Here is a 24,053-nt window from a genome sequence, read left to right as displayed (position 1 = left end):
GAGATACAAATCAGGTCAGCAGTCTAACCAGTGCCTTTTTTCAGTTATTTTGCTTTATAGAATTACCTCCCACCAATATAAAATCTCCAAGAAAGAGATTTAAATGATTATCTTACTGAAATGAAAAAAAACATTGCCTTCCCAAGATATCTAGAGATATGTTATTTCCGTGTAAATGTCAATTAAATCCAGTGGGAAGTGGCAGTTATATGTTTGGAGGAAAGTTGTTTGGAGAAAGTTGTCCATGGGGTTGCGATGGGTCGGACACAAGTTCGCAACTAACAACAACAACATTAAATTTCTATGCTGTCCATCTCCCCTACAAGGTGGCTCTGGGCAGCTTGAACGTTACACAAATGAAGGAATACATTATTGTGTGTAGGTCACTCAAGAAAACAGAAAGTTGTGAAAAAATGTATAAACATAATGAAAAGAAGGAAAGGTGTGTAAACATATTTTTGGGGACAAAAGGAAATCATATCAAAGTCCATTCTCCTTGTGGACAAAGAAGTGCAAGCAAGCAAGAAGATGAAGAAAGAAGAAAAGTTTTGCATTTTTTTCACATCTTCAGAAGCCGGACACATTAAAGATAAGATCACCTTTATTGTCATTTTTTAAATGAAATTCTGTTGCCTGCTCTCAAAAGAACCTATATATCAGTGGTGGGTTGCCCCCGGTTCGGACCAGTTCTATAGAACCAGTAGTAAAACCGGCGGGAGGCTCTGCCCACCGACCTTGATGTCATCAGGGAGATTCTGTGCATGCGCAGAAGAGCGTGCACGAGAGAGAGAAAGCGAACAGCGTGCATGCGTGCAGCCCTGTTGTGAACCAGTAATAAAGGTAAGTAGAACCCACCCCTGGTATATATCTAACCCAGGATTTTATTAGTTTCTTTGCTGCTGCTGCACACGGCTGGCTCACATTCAAATGATCATCCACCAGGACTCCAAGGTCCCTCTCTCAGTTACTGTTTGGAGCCAGGTCTCGCTTAATCTGTACTGATACTTTTGATTTTTCTGTCTAAATGTAAAACTTTGCTTTTCTCCACATTAAAATTCATTTTGTTCAAGTTTGTCAAGATCTTTTTGGATCCTGAGCTTGTCTTCAGGGTTAACAACTGTGGCAAAAATGGTCATAAAATGGGACTAAACTCATCTTAACAAATGTCTCACTTAAACACAGAAATTTTGGGCTCAATTGTGGACGTAAATCGAAGACTACTTGTATAAAGAATCATATGTCTTCATGGGATCGAAAGGCAACTCCAACAACTGGGTGGGAAGTGTCACACAGAAATGCTTAACATATAACCCACATGCCAGGCAGCGTGGGGAGGTAAGGGTTAAACTGAAACACCCACACATACCCTCTCTCCTCAGCCCCTCCTTACCTTGACTCTGCCTCCAGGGTATATAAATTGATGTCCAGCAGTCCAGAGGTTGTCCTGGATGATCACCTGTAGAGTGAAAGATATGTTTGAATAAATGTTTATTGGTTTAACTACCTCAATTGAGGCTAGATCCTCAATTTTATTGTCACAATATGGTAGCAGAGGATGGTTCAAAACGCCCATAACTCCGAATTATGAACAAAAATAAGAAGAGAATAAATACCCGAGCATATACGAGGCTAATGGCGGCGCAACTATCACCAACCGGAATCATCACAGAGGGAACGCCAGACAAGGGAGAACAAGCAATGGACCCAAAGCGCATGCCAGAAAACGATGGAAAGATAACCGCAGAGAAAGTCAAACCTACAACCGACCCATGAGAGGGCTACGACCTGAGGCAGAGCCTACTGAAACTGCTAAGGACACCCACCAACAACGAGGACCTCGTCGCGAACCTCCGACACCTGATCGAGGAACATGGAGCAGCGAACAAGAGCCACGGACTGGACTCCGGGAACATTGGAGCCTGCCCGGTAGGTGACGAGTCGCCCGGCGACACTCCACATGGGGCTGCTGGGGACAGTTTCGCGCCACTTTCCGAATGGTGGCCATCTTTGATTGAGCAATCAGCAAAGGTGGCCGACCTCCAAACAATAGGATGCCCTGATTCAAAATGGCCGGCGTGAAACGAAACTTGCCCAGACCCAAGGGAAACAACGACCGACGACCACGAGGAAGAATCCGAACCAAACCACGAGAGCTCGCCTATCAAGCTCGAAATAGAAAGGGCCATAAAAACACTCACTACTGCTTTTGGCCCCGACTTAAAAACACCTGCTCTCCTCCTGAACGAAGGCGGAGCCCACTCGGGAGGCATCCCCGCCAACACCTGGACACCCACACCGTGACCCATTCTGGATGAGGACCACACCCACACACCACCGACGCAAGCACCGAAACCCAGAGACCAGAACAGAGGCTCACCGATCCTGCTGATTCACCCGGACGACCAGGACTCCCCGCCGGACGACACTCCAGCGATCCAGGCAATGACTCGACCACTTCCCGTTCACCGCTGGCTCCCAAAGGCTGAACCCCAACCCTGACTAATAGGACAAGGCCTCTACTCAGGAGCTGCAGCAACAGGAACCTCTCCCGACAACGCCAAGACGAAAATGAGACTCGCGCAGGCGCAAATCCACCCTGAAGGACCTGAAGGAAAAAAAAATGCAAGCCTGTCTGTTTAAATTGCCGGCTAGCATTCCGATGCCATACTGTGGCTTCCCACACATTCAAAACCATGGACAGCTGCCCTCTGTAAGTAATATTTCTCATAGCCCTGGGACTTTACCCAGTGATTTCCCAAAACTAAAATTAGATGGGTCTAACCTTATAGAATGGAACCAACAACTCCAGGTGGCTTTCTTAAGAGAAAATATTCTATTTCTAATTACTGACCGTCCTGAGAGACCATGGACATTTGAAATAGATTGTTTGCACCACAAAGCTTTTTACCTGCTGATAGCCAGTATCTCACCTAGTATATATCCCAGCATCAACCACTACTTGACCATGACTGAACTGATCTAGGAAATGTTTGATCTATTTTATAGTAAGAGTGTGGCCACCACAACTAGAATCTCTAGAGAATTTCATTCAGCTAGACTCAAGGCAGGAACATTCATGAGTGTGCATCTACTAACTTTAAACGCCACCAAAGCCGAACTATCACAGAGGGGGGAAATCATATCTGAAGAGAGTATGAAAAGTATTATAATTAATTCATTAGACCGCAGCTGGGATAACTTTATCGCACAGCTAGACAGCCTTACTCTAGGACACTTCTCAACAAAAACCCTAACAAATAAATTGATAGCCGAAGACAATCTAAGGAAAGACCGCTCCCTACAATGCAGAGATCACAGACCCATTAAGAGAGTGGGGTTCCAAAATAGAGACCACGACATACCCGAGTGTTTCCTATGCAGCTCTAAGAACCACTACAGAAGGGACTGCCCCAGAAATACCAGAGGAAGGGAACACAATCAGCACAGGGACAGACAGGATTACAGGCCCAGGTTTCAAGAGAGACACTTCCCAGACCGCAGATACAGGCGCAGGGACTCACCAAACCCAAGAGACAGGATAGGGCTGAGAGACAGTTCTAGGGAAAGTCAGTCAGGATCACTTTACGGTCTCGGAGATCAGGGACACACAGTCAAACAAGCAAGAAAGGGAAACACCTGGCTCATAGACTCAGGGGCAACTAATCACACCACATATAACCAGAAGTTACTAACTTCATTCACGAAGGAGAACTACCTAATCAAAGTAGCTAATCAGAACAATGTTTTAGTAACTAGAAAGGGAGACATACATATACCAGGAATAGGCAAAGTAGAGGGGGTATTACTTGTACCCAAAATACCCTACAACATATTAGCCACATTAAAGTTAAGTAAAGACACGGGCATTGAGACCACATTCAAAGAAGGGAAGGCATATATGACTAGGAATAAGAAAAACATAGGTAAGGTCATAGTCAGCGGAGGTCTACCATACCTCTACCCTGAAGGGGATATTCACCCACGTGTAAATGCCAACCTAGACACCAAGGAGAGCCCAGCACCCACCGAAAGAGAAGAGGGTGATTGTGAGGAAATAGAGGGAGACAACCCAGAAATCACACTCAATGACAATCACACGCTCAATCCACCAAACAGGGAAAAGGTTTCAATAGGCAAGCCCATACATGATGACTGCACACATCTCTTACATAGGAAACTGGGTCACACTAGCTTCCCTGTCATACAAAAGATGATTGATTGTTCTGATGGCTTGAAAGTAAAAGGTTGTAAAAATTATCTTGAGTGTTCCGTGTTCTAAACTTAAAACCAAGCCTACACCAAAAAAGGCAACACGCACCACTAATTCCATTTTTCAGTTAGTTGACATGGACCTAGTAGGACCATTGAAACCTTCCATAAAATACAAAAAAAGATTCTTTCTGACCATCATGGACGACTTTAGTCATTACGGGTTTGTATACATGCTCAACCACAAGAACGAAGCATACCAAAAATTTAGGGAATTTTACAAGAGAGTGGAAGTACAGCACAACACAAAAATTAAGCAGATAATGACTGATCGGGGGTCTGAATTTCTGTCAAGGGATTTTTCAAACTGGCTAAAAATGCAAGGGATACTACATTTCACTTCTTCACCGTTTTCTGCCTTTCAGAACGGTGTGGTAGAACACAGGAACAACACACTGCAAACCATGATGAGGTGTGCCTTAGAGGATGCAGGGTTAGGGCAATCTTTTTGGACTGAGGCACTCATTTATTCCAATTACACTCTAAATATGGTCCAGTGTAATAGACAAAACACCCTATGAGATAATGTATAAAAGGAAACCACAAATTGCACACTTACATATATTTGGGGTCACTGCAGATGTACACATACCAAAGCAACTACGACATAAGGGAGACAAAGTGTCGAGAAGGTTGAGATTTATGGGATACGAACCTGGAACAAAGGGATTCAGGTTCATAGATAAAAACAATAGATTTATAATATCCAGAACAGCAGTTTTTCATGAACATGCCAAGTGGTCAAAGATACACCTAAATGAAGTACTCTACAATTGGGAACAAACAAATGACAAACAAGGTGAGGCTAATCAAATCATAACGAGGAACAGGGAAGCAGGGAAACACAAACCAAAACACCAGGAAGTACAGTCAGGTCCAGAAATATTGGGACATCGACACAATTCTAACATCTTTGGCTCTATACACCACCACAATGGAGTTGGAATGAAACAAACACAATGTGCATTAACTGCAGACTGTCAGCTTTAATTTGAGGGTATGTACATCCAACTCAGGTGAACGGTGTAGGATTTACAGCAGTTTGCATATGTGCCTCCCACTTGTTAAGTAATGGGACAGAATAATAATCATAAATCAAACTTTCCCTTCTTAATACTTGGTTGCAAATCCTTTGCAGTCAATCACAGCCTGAAGTCTGGAACGCATAGTCATCACCAGACGCTGGGTTTCATCCCTGGTGATGCTCTGCCAGGCCTCTACTGCAACTGTCTTCAGTTCCTGCTTGTTCTTGGAGCATTTTCCCTTCAGTTTTGTCTTCAGCAAGTGAAATGCATGCTCAATGGGATTCAGGTCAGGTGATTGACTTGGCCATTGCATAACATTCCACTTCTGTCCCTTCAAAAACTCTTTGGTTGCTTTTGCAGTATGCTTTGGGTCATTGTCCATCTGCACTGTGAAGTGCCGTCCAATGAGTTCTGCAGCATTTGGCTGAATGTGAGCAGATAATATTGCCCAAAACACTTCAGAATTCATTCTGCTACTTTTGTCAGCAGTCACATCATCAATAAATACAAGAGAACCAGTTCCATTGGCAGCCATACATGCCCACGCCATGACACTACCACCACCATGCTTCACTGATGAGGTGGTATGCTTAGGATCATGAGCAATTCCTTTCCTTCTCCATACTCTTCTCTTCCCATCACTCTGGTACAAGTTGATCTTGGTCTCATCTGTCCATAGGATCTTGTTCCAGAACTGTGAAGGCTTTGTTAGATGTTGTTTGGCAAACTCTAATCTGGCCTTCCTGTTTTTGAAGCTCACCAATGGTTTACATCTTGTGGTGAACCCTCTGTATTCACTCTGGTGAAGTCTTCTCTTGATTGTTGACTTTGACACACATACACCTACCTCCTGGAGAATGTTCTTGATCTGGCCAACTGTTGTGAAGGATGTTTTCTTCACCAGGGAAAGAATTCTTCAGTCATCCACCACACTTGTTTTCCATGGTCTCAGAGGTCTTTTGGTGTTGCTGAGCTCACCGGTGCATTCCTTCTTTTTGAGAATGTTTCAAACAATTGTTTTGGCCATGCCTAATGTTCTTGCTATCTCTCTGATGGGTTTGTTTTGTTTCTTCAGCCTAATGATGGCTTGCTTCACTGATAGTGATAACTCTTTGGATCTCATCTTGAGAGTTGACAGCAACAGATTCCAAATGCAAATAGCACACTTGAAATGAACTCTGGGCCTTTTATCTGCACATTGTAATTGGGGTAATGAGGGAATATCACACACCTGGCCATGGAACAGCTGAGAAGCCAATTGTCCCATTACTTTTGGTCCCTTAACAAGTGGGAGGCAAATATACAAACTGCTGTAAGTCCTACACCGTTCACCTGAGTTGGATGTACATACCCTCAAATTAAAGCTGACAGTCTGCAGTTAATGCACATTGTGTTTGTTTCATTCCAACTCCATTGTGGTGGTGTATAGAGCCAAAGATGTTAGAATTGTGTCGATGTCCCAATATTTCTGGACCTGACTGTAAATACCAGGGAGTGGAAGGAAGATCACCCAGTTATAAAGTTAGACACACTCACCAAAAAGGAAGCCAGAGACGCAACCAGACAGACCAATTAGAACGAGCAGGAACAGAATCCCCAAAAGATTTGAGGACTATGTATTATCCATACGAACCGACTCACTAACCCCTAACTCTTACGAAAAGGTAATCAACCTGCCCCAAGAGGAAAGAGTTAAATGGGAGCAAGCCATGGAAAAAGAGATGATCAGTCTTAGGGAGCTAAACGTATACAACCCCTCCAAAGTACCAAGTGATAAAACCCCAATTGGAACCAAATGGATCTTTAAAATCAAGACATTAGAAGACAATAAAGCATTATACAAAGCTAGATTGGTAGCGCAAGGTTTTGCACAAAAATATCCTGATGACTACACTGACACATACTCTCCCGCTGTCAGAGCTGAGAGTGTCAAAAGTGCATTAGTGATAGCATCCATCTTGGGGCTCGAGGTATATCAATTTGATGTACAGACTGCATACCTACATGCAGACCTTGACAAAGAAATTTACATTAGAGCCCCACCTGGAAAAGACACACAAAAAGGGGACACATGGCTCTTAAACAAAAGCTTATATGGAGTGAAGCAATCAGGGAAAAGGTGGTATGAATGCCTAGCCAAAATCCTCAGGTCAATGGGCTTCACCGCCACTTCAGCAGACATCTGTTTTTTCATCAGGAGAGAAGGGACATCCATTGAATATGTACTCATATACGTAAATAACATATTGTACATGGGCCACCAAAAACACAAATGTGATGAATTCGCTGAAGAACTGGGCAAACACTTCACTCTAAAAATCTTGGGAAGGGTAAACAAGTATTTAGGAGTACAAATCAACAGGACAGAAAAGGGTTCCGGCTCTCACAGAAAGACAAAATCATAGAGCTCTTACATAAATGCAATATGATGGATGCAAAACCCAGTGAAACACCAATGCAACCGGACTTCTTGAAGAACATGTATAATGAAGCCGACGCATTCAAAGACAACATGCTCTAAAGATCTATTTTGGGGTCCCTACTGTATATCGCAAACTGGACAAGGCCAGACATTACCCTGTCCGTCAACCTCCTATCCAGGCATGTCAGCAATCCAAACACATATCACTGGGAGGCCATTAAATGAATACTCAGATACCTAAAACACAGCTTAGATGCTCGCCTATGTCTGGAGCCAGAAAACTCCAAGGAACCAATTCTAACTTGTTACGCCGACGCCGACTGGGCAGGGGACGTAAAAAGCAGAAAGAGCACATCTGGGTATATATTTTTCATAAATAACAGTCCAGTACACTGGTATACAGGCAAGCAAAACTTAGTGGCAACTTCCACCGCAGAAGCAGAATACATATGTTTGTCCAAGGCGGCCAATAACTTAACTTGGTTTGATGACTTGCTCTCCAGCATCTGGGCCGAACCCACGTACCCAATAATAATACACGAGGACAATAAAGCGGTCATCGATATATCCAAGGCAGACGCAGTAGGCCAAAGGTCAAGGCACATTGACATCAAACACAAACACGTCAGACAACTTTCGAACATTGGGTTCATCAAAGCCACACATTGCGAGACTGAAGAACAAACCGCTGACATCCTCATCAAACCATTGCAGAATAAACAACATGCTTATCTAACATCAAAACTGTGTGTTCACTGATAACACTCCTTCATCATGGTCAACACACACTCCAATCCCTGTTAGGCATTTAGAGGGGGTTTTGTCACACATAAATGCCTAACATATAACCCACATGCCAGGCAGCGTGGGGAGGTAAGGGTTAAACTGAAACACCCACACATACCCTCTCCCCTCAGCCCCTCCTTACCTTGACTCCGCCTCCAAGGTATATAAATTGATGTCCAGCAGTCCAGAGGTTGTCCTAGATGATCACCTGTAGAGAGAAAGATATGTTTGAATAAATGTTTATTGGTTTAACTACCTTGGCCTATGTGAATTATTGGGCTAGATCCTCAATTTTATTGTCACAGGAAGTAACTTATTTTCTTGGGGGAATTATACCGCTAATACCTCCCTTTTTGAAAAACCATAATGGTGGAGTCCATCTACACCTTAAAACCCAAATTAAAAGATGCATATAGGCAAGCAGTGCTAGTGTTAACACCCAGATAAGGAAGGATTCACACCAGACAAACAATCCAGCAGAAAACAATGTCCTAATCAAGGCAATACCAAAGAGAAAAACCACAGTCCTACCAATACTGGGAGGACAAGCTACTATATATTAACAGGGAGAAAACCCCACATTCACCAATAGGGATGATGTTTTTTTTTTTAATTTGATTTATATGCCGCCCTTCTCCGGAGACTCAGGGCGGCTTACAATGCGTTAAGCAATAGCCTTCAAACTTTTGTATATTTATACAAAGTCAGCTTATTGCCCCCACAATCCAGGTCCTCATTTTACCTACCTTAGAAAGGATGGAAGGCTGAGTCAACCTTGAGCCTGGCGAGATTCGAACTTACAGTAATTGCAGACAGCTGAATGTTAATAACAGGCTATTAGTCTGCTGCACCACCAGGCTCTTATGTTTCCTAATCAGGTAACAAAACCTTTACTCAAGAAATAAATGAAACTCCAACAAAGGAACTATCAACTCAGACAAACAAGCTAACAGTAAACAACAGCCTAATCAATGAACTACCATGAAGAAAACAACACTCCCACCAACACTAACAGGACAAGCACTTGTATATAAACAGAGAGCAAACTGCAACCTTCTTTCTAATACCGATGATGTTACCTAGTTGGGTTATAAAATGTCTTCAAGAAAACAACTAAACTCAGAGAGCACTAAGGGTCCCACAATTCAATCTTCAGCTACAGTTACAAATATTTTCTTCTATTGACAGCCCAGAGAGACACTGAAAAGGAGTCAGATCAGTGGTGGGTTGCCCCCGGTTTGGACCGGTTCGCAAGAAACCAGCGGGAGACCCCACCCACTGCCCCGGATGTCGTCATCGGCGATTTGCGCATGCGCAGAAGCAAGGCTCGTGCACTCGCTTTGCTCGCTCGCGCGCACGATCCCATTGTAGTAAAGGTAAGTAGAAGCCACCTGAGTCAGATGCCAGCTGTTCTGCCAATTGTTACTACTTAATTGGTATCCATTGCCTATTGCTAGTTGTTCATCTCCTTCTTACCCCATGCCCTATTTTAGTTAGGCCTAAGTATCTGTTGAAAAGCACAAGGACAAGAGTTTGGAACTTTGGACACATACCACCACCACCAATAAAGTAATTAAAAGTTTAGAATAGTAGTAATGGAATAGCAGATTTGAAAGGGACCTTGGAGGTTTCCTAGTCCAACCCTCTGGTCAAGCAGGAGACCCTATACCATTCTAGACAAATGGTTGTCCAATCTTTTCTTGAAAACCTCCAGAGATGGAGCCTCCATAACTACTGAAGGCAAGCCTTTTCACTGGTCGATTGCTCTCATGATGAGAAATTTCTCGTAGTTCAAGATTTATTTTTTATTTTATTTATTTTATTTTATTAAATTTCTATACCGCCCTTCTCCCGAAGGACTCAGGGAGGTGAACAGCCAGAAGATAAAACACAGAGATACAAAATTTAAAATAGATTAAAACGAATTAAATAATTTGGCTGAATTTTAAAATACCCCATAATTAAACAGATTAAAATTTGTATTTAAAATTTAAATTTAAAAGAGGAGAAGATTTAGGCCAGGCCAGCTTGGTGAAATAAAAACGTTTTAAGGGCGCGACGGAAGGTGCGCAGATCCGGGATCCTCCGTATCTCCGGGGGGAGCTCGTTCCAGATCGTAGGTGCCCCCACAGAGAAGGCTCTCCCCCTAGGGGCCGCCAGTCGACATTGTTTGGCCGACGGCACCCAGAGGAGCCCCTCTCTATGGGAGCGTACTGGCCGGTGGGAGGCTATTGGTGGTAGCAGGCGGTCCCGTAGATAACCAGGTCCTAAACCAAGATTGGTCCTTTACATACAGTGCAACTCCACCTTCTCTTTTTTGGGCTCTGGGTTTTTTTTTTTGAACAGTCTGTATCCTTCTATCAGTATGTTCCAGTCATGGGTTTCATCCCACCATGTTTCTGTGATTCCAACTATATCATAGCTACTTTCATGTATTAATAATTCAAGTTTACCCAGTTTGTTCCCCAAACTTTGTATATAGGCACTTGAGATCTTTATGTCTGACTCTGCATGCTTCCTATGTCTCCTGTTTGGTGTTTGAGTTTGTCTTCCTTCCCACCCCTCCTTATCTCACTGTTTGACTTGTTTTCTAGTGGGTTTTGCTTGGAATTAGATCCTGGAAATCCTAAAGATTGAGCAAAGGTTGGTTCGCTTTTTATAGGTTTCAGCCATTACCCATTGTCTTACTCTCAGATGCTATGGAGAATAGGTTGACTCCCTCTTCTCTGTGACAGCCCCTCAAATATTGGAATATCAAGTCATCCCTAGCCATCTCGTCTTTGTTAGACGAGACATATCCAGTTCCTGCAACTGTTCGTCATATGTTTCGTCCTTCAGTCTAAACTAAGCCAAAAAGGAAATATATCCAGATTTTGTGGAACAAATAATCTTAAAATCTATTAGACAAAAGTCTGCACCCAAAAAAACATATTTCCATTAGGAAAACATTCAAAAATGCATGACAATTCAGAGTTGTTTGCCAAACCTTTATTAGGCCTGCTGAAATTGCATATAGATGCTATGTCTGGTAAATTGTGGGGGCAATAAGTGACTTTGTATAAAAAGAACACCGCTTAGGGGGACCCAAAAGCCCTACTAAGCAGGTATATACAAAAGTATGAAGGCTATTGCTTAACACATTGAAAGCCGCCCTGAGTCTCCGGAGAAGGGTGGCATATAAATCGAACCAATAAATGAATGAATGAATGAATGAATGAATACCAAATCATAACCATTTTAGCGTGAGCATTAATAAACAATTCTAAAGGTTGAAGAACCCAACGTGACATTTGCCCAAATAAAGATGGACCTTCAATTGACATGTCCCCCAATATTAGTATTAACTGCAGTTGTCTTTGAATCTCCTTCTTGGGGGAAGGAATAGGGCGGAGCTCATGCTTTCTCCAAGAATCAAGATAGACAGAAGAGCTAGATAGAAATTAAACATGAAATTTATCTTTATGAACCGTCATTAAAACGGTTGCAACCACACAAACTCAGTGAAGTTTCCAGGGATAGGAGATACAAATCAGGTCAGCAGACTAACCAGTGGCTTTTTTGCAGTTATTTTGCTTTATAGGATTACCTTCCCTGCCCAAATAAAATCTCCAAGAAAGAAAGATTTAAAAGAAGATTATCTTACTGAAAGGAAAAAACATTGCTTTCCAAAGGTATTTAGAGATATGCTATTCTGTTGTAAAATGTCAATTAAAGGCAGTGGGAAGTGGCAGTTATATCTTCACTTATAAAAGGGGCTGCTGCAGTTTTGTTTAACAGCTGCCTCTTTGCCTTCTGTAAAAACCTGCTTGAGGTGAGGTTCCAGCTGGTTACTCTTACCTCAAACTTTCCAGAGATTCTCATTTGATCAATGCATTTATTAACAGTAATTGAATAGTTTTAATTTCTCTTTTTAGCACTGTAAATCAGAGTTTGCAATCTGTAGTCAGCTAGATGTTGCTGGCCTTAATTCTTACCATGTTGCTACATTGACCCTGTTTTCTCTTCTCTTCTCTTCTCTTCTCTTCTCTTCTCTTCTCTTCTCTTCTCTTCTCTTCTCTTCTCTTCTCTTCTCTTCTCTTCTCTTCTCTTCTCTTCCCTTCCCTTCCCTTCCCTTCCCTTCCCTTCCCTTCCTTATTCTATTCTTTCTGTTCTAATCTGTTCTGTTCTGTTCTATTATTCTATCCTATCCTATCCTATCCTACCCTACCCTACCCTACCCTACCCTACCCTACCCTACCCTACCCTACCCTACCCTACCCTACCCTACCCTACCCTACCCTATCCTGTATTATCTATTTTCGTCTCCTAGAGAAAGACAATGCTGTCCATCTCGGTGGCGGCCCTGATCTGGTTGGTCTCCCTAAGGACCTTGACCACAGCTTTGGATCCAACCCTGGAGGGAACATGGAGAGACTGGAAGGCCACTCACAGTAAAGAATACGTTCAGGTGAGTTTGCTCCAATAGAACTCAAGTTAAATTTCTGTATTTTGGTTGAAGAGTTCCGATTACAATGGGGGCAGAGTTGGCTGTCACTGCTGATGTTCTCAGAGTCTTCTGTAGTTTCTGTCCCACAGGAACTAAAATCCTACTTTCACTTCAAGTGTTCCAGTTCCATACCATGATTTCAACTTAGAATAGCAATGTTTATAAACTTTCTTTCTGCTATCTGTCTTCAGACGTGCTTTGCGAGGAATAATGTCCTGTGTACTAAATGAAAATTGAAAGGAGTTTGGTCCATTCCTGGGCAATTGAATTTTAGTCTGAGAAATCTTTTATGGAAGAGAAGAATATGAGTTCTAGATCTTCTAGGTGCCACTTGTTTAGACAGATGCAACTAAGCAATCTTCCCGGTCTTGGCTTCCCAGGAGGAGGAAGAATCCTTTCGAAGAGCCGTGTGGGAAGAGAATCTGCAGATGATCCAAGATCATAACAAGCAGGCTGACCTGGGGAAATACACCTACTGGCTTGGCATGAACCACTTTGGCGATTTGGTAAGCCTGGATCATTAATCTATCTATCTACCTACCTACCTACCTACCTACCTACCTACCTATCTATCTATCTATCTATCTATCTATCTATCTATCTATCTATCTATCTATCTGTTATCTATCTCTATCAGATTTCTTTAGTCACCAATCTCAGCAAATGACTCTAGTTTTGACTTATTTATTAGCCATAGACATCCCTTTTCCTAGAAGTTCCAGATGCCAAATCTAGTATCAAATATCAAAAACCTCAAGACAACGATTGGGGTACTTGCTCTTTCTCAGACCAAAGGCATCCAGTGAGCTTCCATGACTGAAGAGGTCATGAACTTGTCTTTTCCAGTCCATGGCTTTTACAATTGTACTATACTGCAGAATTTGAATCCAATGACCAATGTTATATTGATGACTATATATATTACGCTTAGGTCAGACCAAAGATGGTGAAGTTCTAAATTGTCTAAGCCCAAAATTCCAAGTCTGGTGGCATAAGGTATTTTGTTGTGAGCAGAGGAGTGGAGGACACTTCTGGTGAAATATCTCTGGACTCGTTCGATTGTATTAATGTTCAATATGCAGTACGGGTTCCAGACAGATGAGCTGCATCCAAGAATTGAATACAGTAGTTAAGTAGTTAAGTAGATTTAACTAAACACAAAATCCTCTGTGGTAACCAGGTTTGGTTTGTTCATAACATATATTCTTTGTATTTGATCATGGGATAAACTGATTAAGGAGAAAGATGAGAAGTGGAAATGGAGAGCTGTTAAGATTGTCCTTCTCCTCCTCAGACCAATGAAGAGCTTGACAAGAGGCTGCATTGCCTGCTCTCTGATGTTGATAATGTAACTAAAGTCAACGGGATCACGTTCAAATCCTCAGATGATCCAAATATTCCTGACCACGTGGACTGGAGAATCAAAGGTGGTGTCACCGAAGTCAAGGATCAGGTGGGTTGTGGTGGATGGTTCTGGGTATTACGTAGAGATGTTTTGAAGGAAAAGAAGAGTGTTCTGATCTGTCCATTGGGCCACAAGTCAGAATTTGACAGATTCACGAAGACTGGCAGATAAAGCTAAATTCTTTTCTCTCTTAACTTCATCCCCAAAACTTTAATCCTGTCAGAACTCATTTTTGCCCAGCTGCTTACTACCAAGTACTGAGAGCAAGTAACCTGTTAAAAGGAATATAAATTGAGATCATTTAATCAGTGTTTCCTCGAGAAGTTGTGTGTGTTTTATCACTGAAAGTTTTAAAGAAGAGATTGGATAGCCATTTGTCCGCAATGGTATAGGGTCTCCAGCTCAAGCAGAGGGCTGGATTAGAAGACCTCTGAGTTCCCTTCCAAATCTGTTGTACTATATTCGGAATTTTCAGATGCTCAGTGGATCACTCCAGCTTTTTTTTTTTTTAAACCCAGGGTGAGTGTGGCTCTTGGTCCTTCAGTGCCACTGGTGCTCTGGAAGGCATGCATTTCAAGAAGACGGGGAAGCTGGTCTCGCTGAGCGAACAAAATCTTATCGACTGTTCTACAGAACGACAGAATAGTGGTTGCTTCGCTGGATTTATGCACCTAGCTTTTGAAACTGTGCGGAAGCAAGGAGGGATTAATTCAGAGAAAAGCTACCCTTATGATGGAGAGGTAATAAATTATTAAATCTGTGCATCTCCCAGCCCTTTCCTTCTGCATGCTTCAAGCTGAATTGTTTTACTCTATGTCTCTGCCTGAAAATGCCTCCGGCAATAGGATGGAAAAGGTTTGAGTCATGGGTGGAGACAATTTCTATTAAAGCCCATCAATGGCAACGATTTCTTTGGATCACCATTTTTTTTCTGCAGTATAGGGGGAGTTGTCGCTATGATCCTGAGCAATCTATTACCAGATGTAAATCATTCGGAAAGATCATGGAGAATGATGAAAAAGGTCTTCAGGAAGCTGTGGCCAAGATTGGTCCAATTTCTGTTAAAATAGATGCTCGGAGTATCAAGTTCCAGTTCTATAAGTCAGGTAAGATTCCTGAGGGCTGTCACTGTTGACCTTCTGGTTCTTGCCATCTCCTCTGCCAACAAATATTCAACACTGATGAGGCCAAACTCCATCTAAGTATTAAGGGGTTATGTTGTTCTTGTTGTTTTCAAGATGGTGACAAGAAGGAGAGCTCTTTGTTTATTTCAGGTCAGGTAATGGAGCTTTTTATGTTAGATTTGCTGGTTTGTTTTGAAGGCTTTGCTTTATTAGGTTAACATGGTGGCACAGTGATTGGAACGCAATATTGCAGGCTAACTCTGCCAACTGCTACCAGTTTGATTCTGCTAACTCTGCCAACTGCCACCAGCTCAAGGTTGACTCAGTTCTTCCAGATTGGTAAAATGAGGGCCCAGATTGTGGAGGGCAAAATGCTGACTCTGTAAATTGCTTAGAGAGGACTGTAAAGCATTGTGAAGCAGTATATAAGTCTAAGTGCTACTGCTCAGTTATCTTGGTGGTTATTGGGGCAATTTTCATTTGATCTCAGAGGCTTCTCGGATTGCATCATTGTTGGAATGGTGGGGCCAACTGTATCTCTCTCAGAGCCCAACTTTTGAACACAGCTCTTTCCTTGGAGATGGTCACTACTGTCCATCTTCCAACTAACAGCCCAGTGCCAATCAATATTCTCCATCATCCACTGCTTTATTTATTAGTTATCTATCTTTCAAATTGTGTGTATCTCTGGAGAAGAAAAATGGCTGTGTGACAGAATGTCTATCATCTTGCTTCTTCTGGACCTCTTACTTGTCTGTGGGTTGTTTACTCCATCTTTTGTGGGATATACTGTGTTTGGGAGCATTCGGTCCCTCCAGGATCAAACATTTGGGGATTTTAGCAATTGAATATAAGCCCAGATGACCTAGAAAAAGAGCAGAGAAGAGCAACAATGATGATTAGGGGACTGGAGGCTAAAACATATGAAGAACAGTTGCAGGAATTGGGTATATCTAGTTTAATGAAAAAGAAGGACTAGGGGTGACATGATAGCAGTCTTCCAATATCTAAGGGGCTGCTACAAAGAAGAGGGGGTCAACCTATTCTCCAAAGCATCTCGTTCCTTCTCTTGACTTTCTGACCACCGCACCCCAACGCAGGGAGGCGGAGCCGACCAGGTGGTTCCTCCCCAGGCGCCTGATGGATCCTGATAGGTTCCAGATGGAGCTTGGGCCATTTCCTGAGACTCTGGCTCACGACTCAGTTGAAGACCTGATGGCTGCCTGGGATAGTGCGGCTGCCGGGGCTTTGGACCGTGTCGTGCCTTTGCGGCCTCTGACCCCGCATTGAACTCACTTAGCTCCTTGGTTCTCCAAGGAGCTGAGGGAGATGAAGCGCTGGAAAAGATGCCTAGAGAGCGGTTGGAGGGCCATCCGATCCGAATCTGACTTGACACTGGTAAGGTCTCAGATTAAGACCTACCTAGTGGCGATAAAAGTGGCGAAATCTAGCTATTTTGCCGCTCTTATCGCGTCATCAGATAACTGCCCAGCCGCCCTGTTTAGGGTGACCTGCTCCCTTCTGCATCTGGGAGCGCGGGATGACCCCTTGCAGGGCCGAGCTGAGGATTTTGTACAGTATCTGTATGATAAAATAACTCAGATTCGGGAAGACTTGGCGCTGACTGGGTTAGTTCAGACGAGATGACTGAGGCAGGCCTTGAGAGTGTTATCTGGGAGGAGTTCGATCCTGTGGCTCCCGAGGCTGTGGACAGGATCTTGGGACGGCTGAACGCGACCACATGTTTATTGGACCCGTGTCCCTCCTGGTTGGTGCTGGCTTCCCGGGAGGTTACACGAGGCTGGCTCCAGGGGATTATTAACGCTTCTTTGAGTGAGGGTGTCCTGCCAGCCACCTTGAAAGAGGAGGTTGTGAGGCCCCTCCTCAAGAAGCCATCCCTGGATCTGGCTGTTTTGGCTAAGTATCGTCCAGTTTCCAACCTTCGTTTTATTGCGAAGGTTGTTGAGAGTGTGGTGGCGCGACAGCTTCCCCAGTACCTGGATGAAGCTGTCTATTTAGATCCGCTCCAGTCCGGCTTCAGACCTGGGTACAGCATGGAAACAGCATTGGTCGCGTTGGTGGATGATTTCTGGAGGGCTCGGGGTAGGGGTTACTCCTCTATCCTGGTCCTGTTAGATCTCTCAGCGGCTTTTGATACCATCGACCATGGTATCATGTTGCGCCAGCTGGAGGGACTGGGAGTGGGGGGCACCGTCTTGTGGTGGTTCTCCTCCTATCTCTCCGACCGGTCGCAATCCGTGTTGACAGGGGGGCAGCTGTCGACCCTGAGGTGCCTTGTTTGTGGGGTGCCACAAGGGTCGGTCCTCTCGCCCCTCCTGTTCAACATTTATGTGAAGCCGCTGGGTGAGATCATCCGTGGTTTTGGGGTGGAGTTCCATCAGTACGCTGATAATACTCAGCTGTACATCTCCACCCCAGACCATCCCAACGATGCCTTGGAAGTGATGTCCCAGTGCCTGGAGGCCGTGCGGGTCTGGAGGGGGAGAAACAGGCTTCGACTCAACCCTTCCAAAACCGAGTGGTTGTGACTGCCGGCATCCCGGTATAGCCAGCTGGCGCCATCGCTGATTATTGGGGGAGAATCATGGGCCCCCATGGAAAGGGCCCGCAACTTGGGCATCCTCCTGGATGCACGGCTATCTTTAGAAGAGCATATGATGGCCGTGGCCAGGGGGGCTTTCTATCAGGTTTGCCTGATACGCCAGTTGCGCCCCTTTCTGGATCGGGACTCCCTACACACGGTCACTCAAGCACTCGTCACTTCTTGTCTGGACTATTGTAACGCTCTCTACATGGGGCTCCCCTTGGGGTGCACCTGGAGGCTCCAACTGCTGCAGAATGCGGCCACGCGGGGGATTATGGGAGCGACGGGGCGCTCCCATGTGACTCCTCTCCTGCGCAAGCTGCATTGGCTTCCGGTGGACTTCCAGGTGCGCTTCATGGTGTTGGTGATCACCTTTAAAGTGCTCCATGGCTTAGGGCCGGGGTATTTACGGGACCGCCTTCTGCCGCCAATTGCCTCCCACCGGCCAGTTCGCTCCCACAGAGAGGGCCTCCTCAGGGTGCCATCGGCCAGACAATGTCGGCTGGCGACCCCCAGGGGGAGAGCCTTCTCTGTGGTGGCACCTACCCTCTGGAACAATCTACCCCCAGAGATAAGAGTGATCCCAGACCTCCGGACTTTTCGTCGGGCCCTTAACACTTATTTTTTTCAGTTAGCCGGGCTGTCCTGATTTTATGGTTGGTTTTTAAAATTTGATACTGATTTTAATTCAAATGTTTTAAATTATGGGTCAAACTTTATTTAATTATTTTAAATCTATTTTAACTTTTGTGTACAAATGTTTTATTTTGGCTGTTCACCGCCCTGAGTCCGAAAGGAGAAGGGCAGTATAGAAATCTGAAAAATAAATAAATAAATAAATAAAAATAAATCTGAAGGCAGGACAAAAAGTAACCAGTGGAAGATCAGGAGCCTTGGTAGTACAGTGGTTTAATGCACCCTGTAATTAACACAGCTGCCTGCAATTTCTGCAGGTTCGAATCTTACCAGGCTCAAGGTTGACTCAGCCTTCCATCCTTTCTAAGGTAGGTTAAATGAGGACCCAGTTTGTGGGGGCAATAAGCTGACTTTGTATAAATATACAAAAGTATGAAGGCTATTGCTTAACGCATTGTAAGCCGCCCTGAGTCTCCGGAGAAGGGCGGCATATAAATCAAATAAAAATAAATAAATAAATAAATAAATCATTAAAGAGAGATCCAACCTGGAACTAAGGAGAAATTTCCTGACAGTGAGAACAGTTAATCAGTGGAACAGCTTCAGAAGTTCTGGGTGCTCCAACACTGGACGTTTTCAAGAAGAGATTGGAAAGTTGTTTGACCAGTATGGTGTTGGGTCACCTGCCTGACCAGGGATTGGAATAGAAAATCTCCCAGGTCTCTTCCGATTCTGTTATTCTGTCTCCTGTAACATCAGTGCCTGACATGTCTTTATGGGGCTGTGCACAGGAGGCATATGGGTCCCTTCTTAAAAGCCTCCAATGTTGGAGCACCCATAACTTTTGAAGGCAAGTGGTTTCACTGAGTGATTGTACTTACTGTCAGGTTGAATTAATAAAGCTAGTTCGTCTGAGATGCTTCAGATAGTTGGAGAACTTCTTAAGGTTATTCTTTGAAATACAAAAGAGGTGATTGCAGCTTCAGATAAATCTCTATTTACTCAGGCCACTGGGATCCCAACCAGAAATTGTCAAATTTCCTCCTGGCTTCAGATGTATATATTAAACATACATAGAACTGCTAAGTTTACAACTAAGACGCTGTTCCTATGAACCCAATACACTGAACAATTGGGGCACGTTGTAAGGGGGATTCATTTATTTAATTATTGTCTCTCTGTATTAACACATTTGTATCTCAAGAATGAAGGTGAATACACGTATCCCAGGATAACGCTGCAAGATTCAATCTGGGTTGGTCACCGTGACCAGAAATTAATCAATCAACTACTAGTACGCAGAAGTAAAGAATTTTTCTTGAGTTACACCACAACGACACAAACCCTTCTCAATCAATAAGAGGAGAATGTTTGTAGCTCAGGGTGGAAATGAGGGGGCTTTAGTGCTGCGTTTGGTGGTTTCCTTGCAGAGGTTTCATCAGTAATGATGTTACTTAGTTGGGTTATGAAATGCCTGCAAGAAAACATCCAAGCTCAGAGAGCACCAAGGACCCTTCTCGATATTCTCTATTTTTAGAGTGACTTTTTTTTTCAGCACAGGATAAAATAGTTACTAAACATATTAAACGGACAAAAAAAGAAAAGCTAAAAGACACCAATAAAAAATAAGAAATCTGTTTGATCAACATAGTCCTAGGGGATTGGTTCTCTAGAAAAAGCTGAGAGATACCATTATAGTCTAAGGGTTTTGTCCAGTGCTTGAACATCTGAGGGGCCCAGGTGAAAACATCTCCAGGAAGACATGTTTCAAATTAGAGATGCAATCATTAAAAAGGCAGGTAAGATAGGGCGGGGCATCTGGCAACGACCAAGGATGGGTCATTTCTTATTCTCTCTATCCAGGAATATTTAGAGAACCCAACAATGGAGCAAAACAGACAAATCATGATATGCTGATTGTGGGTTATAACAATTCCAGTGAGGGCAAAGGCTACTGGATCCTAAAGAACAGGTGAGTAAATAGACATCAGTCTGCAGAAGTGTAAGAAATGGGAAATTTATTTACTGTATAACTTACTTGTTTTCCCCATTGAATTTTTCCACAGAAAAAAATATTTTATTTATTAAATTTATTGGCTGTCCATCTTACCACAGGGTACCTCTGGGCGTCTTAAAATGTTAATTTTGCTTCTCCGAAGAATGTCCTTTGGCTGGGTTGGAAGACAATGCTCCTGAAGTACTTGGAGATAGAGGGTGTTGTTATCCAACTCCTACCGAGGATGTTAGCTGAGGAACATTTTATCTAGATTAAAAAGTCCATATAAAATATGAATGTTAAAAAATTCTGTATTCAGATAAAAATGTCTAGGCCATCTAACCATTAAGGCACAGCATCATTTATATGAAAAACAAAATCTGATACTGGAGCGGTATATGCCCTCAGTTTACAGTCAGTCACAGTGTGATATACACCCAGTCACACTGAGGGGAGGATACTATGCCCCATTTATGCAGTGAGTCCCAGCAGATGCTGAGTGACATCTGCAGGCTAAACATACCCAGATCTTCTGATGCTTAGTTTCCATCTTGAAGTCATGTTGCATATCCTCTGTGAAGCCATGGACCCGGAAGCTGGTCTGTTGTTGCTCCTTTTAAAGATGGCTGCCTCCCTGTTAACCTATGGCAAAAAGCCTCCTTTTGCACCAGGCTTTTGGGGATGGCGAAACTTCAGCTAGAATCATGACTGATCCACCTTGCTGCAGAATTCTAGAAATAAACATTCTGTATTCTTCCCTTCACAGCTGGTCCACTCTTTGGGGTGAGAAAGGTTACATGCGCCTAGCCAAAGGATCAAATCAATGCAAAGTCACTGAATACGCCGTCTTTCCTGTCCCAGATCCCAAGAAGGGAAAGTAATTTCTTCTTTCAGCATAAGGATCGTTTGAGATATAGAGCTAAAAGTCACCAATGAATGACCTGCTGCTTCTGAAACTTCTGGAAGAAAAAAAAATGTTAATAAATGCTTTTGGGCAATGCTACTCAAAACAGACCCAGCACACTCTGTTCTATTATGTGCATGTGTTTGTTAGGGACATAGTGTTGGAATAAATGTGGCATATTTCCTCATGGAATGTCAGAATTCCTGATGCATCTAGCCCTGTAAAAAAACACAGAAAATATGCATTAGAAATATGTATTCATTTCATACACATGTGGTTTGAGACAGTGGTGAAATCCAAATTTTTGTACTACTGGTTCTGTGGGCGTGGCTTGGTGGGCGTGATGTGGCTTGGTGGGTGTGGCAGGGGAAGGATACTGCAAAATCTCCATTCCCACCCCACTCCAGGGGAAGGATACTTCAGAATACCCATTCCCTCCCCATTCCAGAGGAAGGATATTGTAAATTCTCCATTCCCACCCCACTCTGGGGCCAGCTAGAGGTGGTATTTGGCAGTTCTCCGAAAGGCTCAAAATTTCCACTACCGGTTCTCCAGAACCTGTCAGAACCTGCTGGATTGCACCCCTGGTTTGAGATAACAGTTGAGATGACAGTTTATTGGGTGCAGTGCAAAGAAATGTGCTCCTAGGACTACATCACACAACATTGCCCATTGAGAGCCCTCAGTACTCAAATTGGCATGCCTATTACACACGTTTGGAAAACAAAGCACAGGATCAATAATAAGTAATTGGTGGGTTCATTCCTACAATATCACATTCCACACCCCTCTATCCCTAATTGATAGGGCTGATAGTTAAGTATGCAAACCTTTCAAGATAATTTATCAGCAACATGAAAATGGGAGATGATGATGATGATGATGATATTCATTCAATTGTGTCCAACACTTGGCATCTTATGTGTCAGGTCTCTCCACATCTTCCAATCTTGCACTATTTCTTTGAGTTGTTCTATGCTTTGTTGGTGTTAGGTTTGAGGGTGTCCAGCCACCCTATTCTTTCGTGGGCTGGTTTCCTTTTACCGCCAATTCTTTCAAACATAATTGCTTTCTCCAGGGAATGGTCAAAAATAATGGGATACATTTTAAGTAATGGTTTGCAATAAGAAGAGGGGTCAGCCTTGTTTTCACTGCTGCTTTCCTTCAGGATGATACGTATTCTTTGCTGCCATGCAGCCTTCCAAGAATTTTAGGGCCAGGATCAGTGGTGGGTTTCTACCAGTTCACCCCCGTTCAAGCGAATCTGTAGCAGGAGTGTTGGGAGGCTCCGCCCACCCACCTGGATGTCATCAAGGACGCTTTGCCAATGCACAGAAGGTTTTCTGCAGGCACAGAAGTGCCGCGTGTATGCGGAGCAAGCAAGCGCACATTTGCACTCACAGTTTTGAACCAGTAGCGAAGGTAAGTAAGTGAAACCTACTATTGGCCAGGATGTAAAGCCCAAGAATGAGAGGCTCCAAGACAAAAACATCTAAGAAAAAGTAGTGAGCAAAATGAACATCTTTCAACAAATGGGATCTCTCTGGCTAAAACCAGTTATACAGCCAGTCCTCTACATACCACCATTCGCTTAATGACTGTTCGAAGTTATAACACCACTGAAAAAAGTGACTTACAACCAGTTCTGATGCTTGTGATCTGAGCAACATCCTCACAGTCAAGTGATCAAAATTCGAGAACTTCGCAACAAGCTCATGCAAAGACGGTTGCAGCATCTCAGGGTTTTGTGATCGCCTTTTGCAATCTTCCCAGCTGGCTTCTGACAAGCGAAGTCAATGGGGAAACCAGATCCACTAAAAACTGTGTGAATAATTCAACAACTGCAGTGATTCACTTAACAAATGTGGCAAGAAAAGTCATAAAATGGGGCAAAACTCACTTAACCAATTTCTTACTTAGAAACATAAATTTTGGGCTCAATTGTGGTCATAAGTTGAAGACTACCTATATTTCACTACCTGCTGAACTTGCATGTAGAACCCATGTCTGGAATACCAAATCATACCAAATCATTTTAGCGTTATTCCTAAACCATTTTAGGAAGTTTGAAGAATCCAACGTGACATTTGCCCAAATAAAGATGGACCCTCAATTGACATGTTCCCCCACAATTAGTAATGACTGCAGTTGTCTTTGAGTCACCTGCTTGGGGGAAGGAGCATGGTGGAGCTCATGCTTTTTTCAAGAATCAAGATAGACAGAAGAGCTAGATAGAAACCAAACATGAAATTTATCTTCCTAGGACATTAAAACAGTTGCAACCACAGAAAGTCAGTGAAGTTTCCAGACATAGGAGATACAAATCAGGTCAGCAGTCTAACCAGTGGTTTTTTTTGTAGATAATTTTCTTTATAGAATTACCTCCCCCCTGCAA

At 43.3% G+C, this 24,053-nt stretch overlaps 1 protein-coding gene and 1 long non-coding RNA gene across 5 annotated transcripts; one reads left to right on the top strand and one right to left on the bottom strand.

Annotated features, from left to right (window-relative positions):
- Window positions 1–1,389: 1,389 nt before the first annotated feature.
- On the bottom strand, window positions 1,390–24,048 carry LOC132709056 (uncharacterized). Of its 2 annotated transcripts, XR_015734165.1 has the most exons (4): window positions 21,278–24,048; window positions 20,869–21,021; window positions 8,645–8,710; window positions 1,390–1,456 (listed from the first exon to the last, which is right to left on the bottom strand). It is a non-coding gene; the product is annotated as an uncharacterized LOC132709056 (long non-coding RNA). The 2 variants fall into 2 exon arrangements; XR_015734166.1 differs by lacking the exons at window positions 1,390–1,456; window positions 8,645–8,710 and adding an exon at window positions 13,661–16,382.
- LOC117660235 (procathepsin L-like) lies at window positions 11,931–21,764 on the top strand. Of its 3 annotated transcripts, none has more exons than XM_087893562.1 (8): window positions 11,931–12,035; window positions 12,812–12,949; window positions 13,369–13,494; window positions 14,283–14,441; window positions 14,912–15,133; window positions 15,331–15,499; window positions 20,622–20,730; window positions 21,521–21,764. In XM_087893562.1, exons 2-8 carry the CDS (start codon window positions 12,821–12,823, stop codon window positions 21,633–21,635), a joined length of 1,029 nt encoding a protein of 342 aa, XP_087749688.1. In that variant the 5' UTR covers window positions 11,931–12,035; window positions 12,812–12,820; the 3' UTR covers window positions 21,636–21,764. The 3 variants fall into 3 exon arrangements, with proteins under 3 accessions (XP_087749688.1, XP_060537681.2, XP_060537682.2); XM_060681698.2 differs by lacking the exon at window positions 11,931–12,035 and adding an exon at window positions 12,058–12,173; XM_060681699.2 differs by lacking the exon at window positions 11,931–12,035 and adding an exon at window positions 12,224–12,313.
- Window positions 24,049–24,053: the final 5 nt, after the last annotated feature.

The sequence above is a fragment of the Pantherophis guttatus genome, chromosome 1, assembly GCF_059756535.1.
Source record: "Pantherophis guttatus breed Tessera chromosome 1, ASM5975653v1, whole genome shotgun sequence".
In the NCBI taxonomy this organism is placed as follows: Eukaryota; Metazoa; Chordata; class Lepidosauria; order Squamata; family Colubridae; genus Pantherophis; species Pantherophis guttatus.
Note: the sequence above shows the minus strand (reverse complement) of the source record. Positions and strands in the feature narration are given on the sequence as shown.

Bases quoted from the DNA above. Each gene is read 5' to 3' on its own strand.
- LOC117660235 (XM_087893562.1), top strand. From the start codon at position 12,821: ATGCTGTCCATCTCGGTGGCGGCCCTGATCTGGTTGGTCTCCCTAAGG. The intron at 12,950-13,368 runs GTGAGTTTGCTC...TTGGCTTCCCAG, and splicing joins ACAGTAAAGAATACGTTCAG to GAGGAGGAAGAATCCTTTCG. The intron at 15,500-20,621 runs GTAAGATTCCTG...CTCTCTATCCAG, and splicing joins GTTCCAGTTCTATAAGTCAG to GAATATTTAGAGAACCCAAC.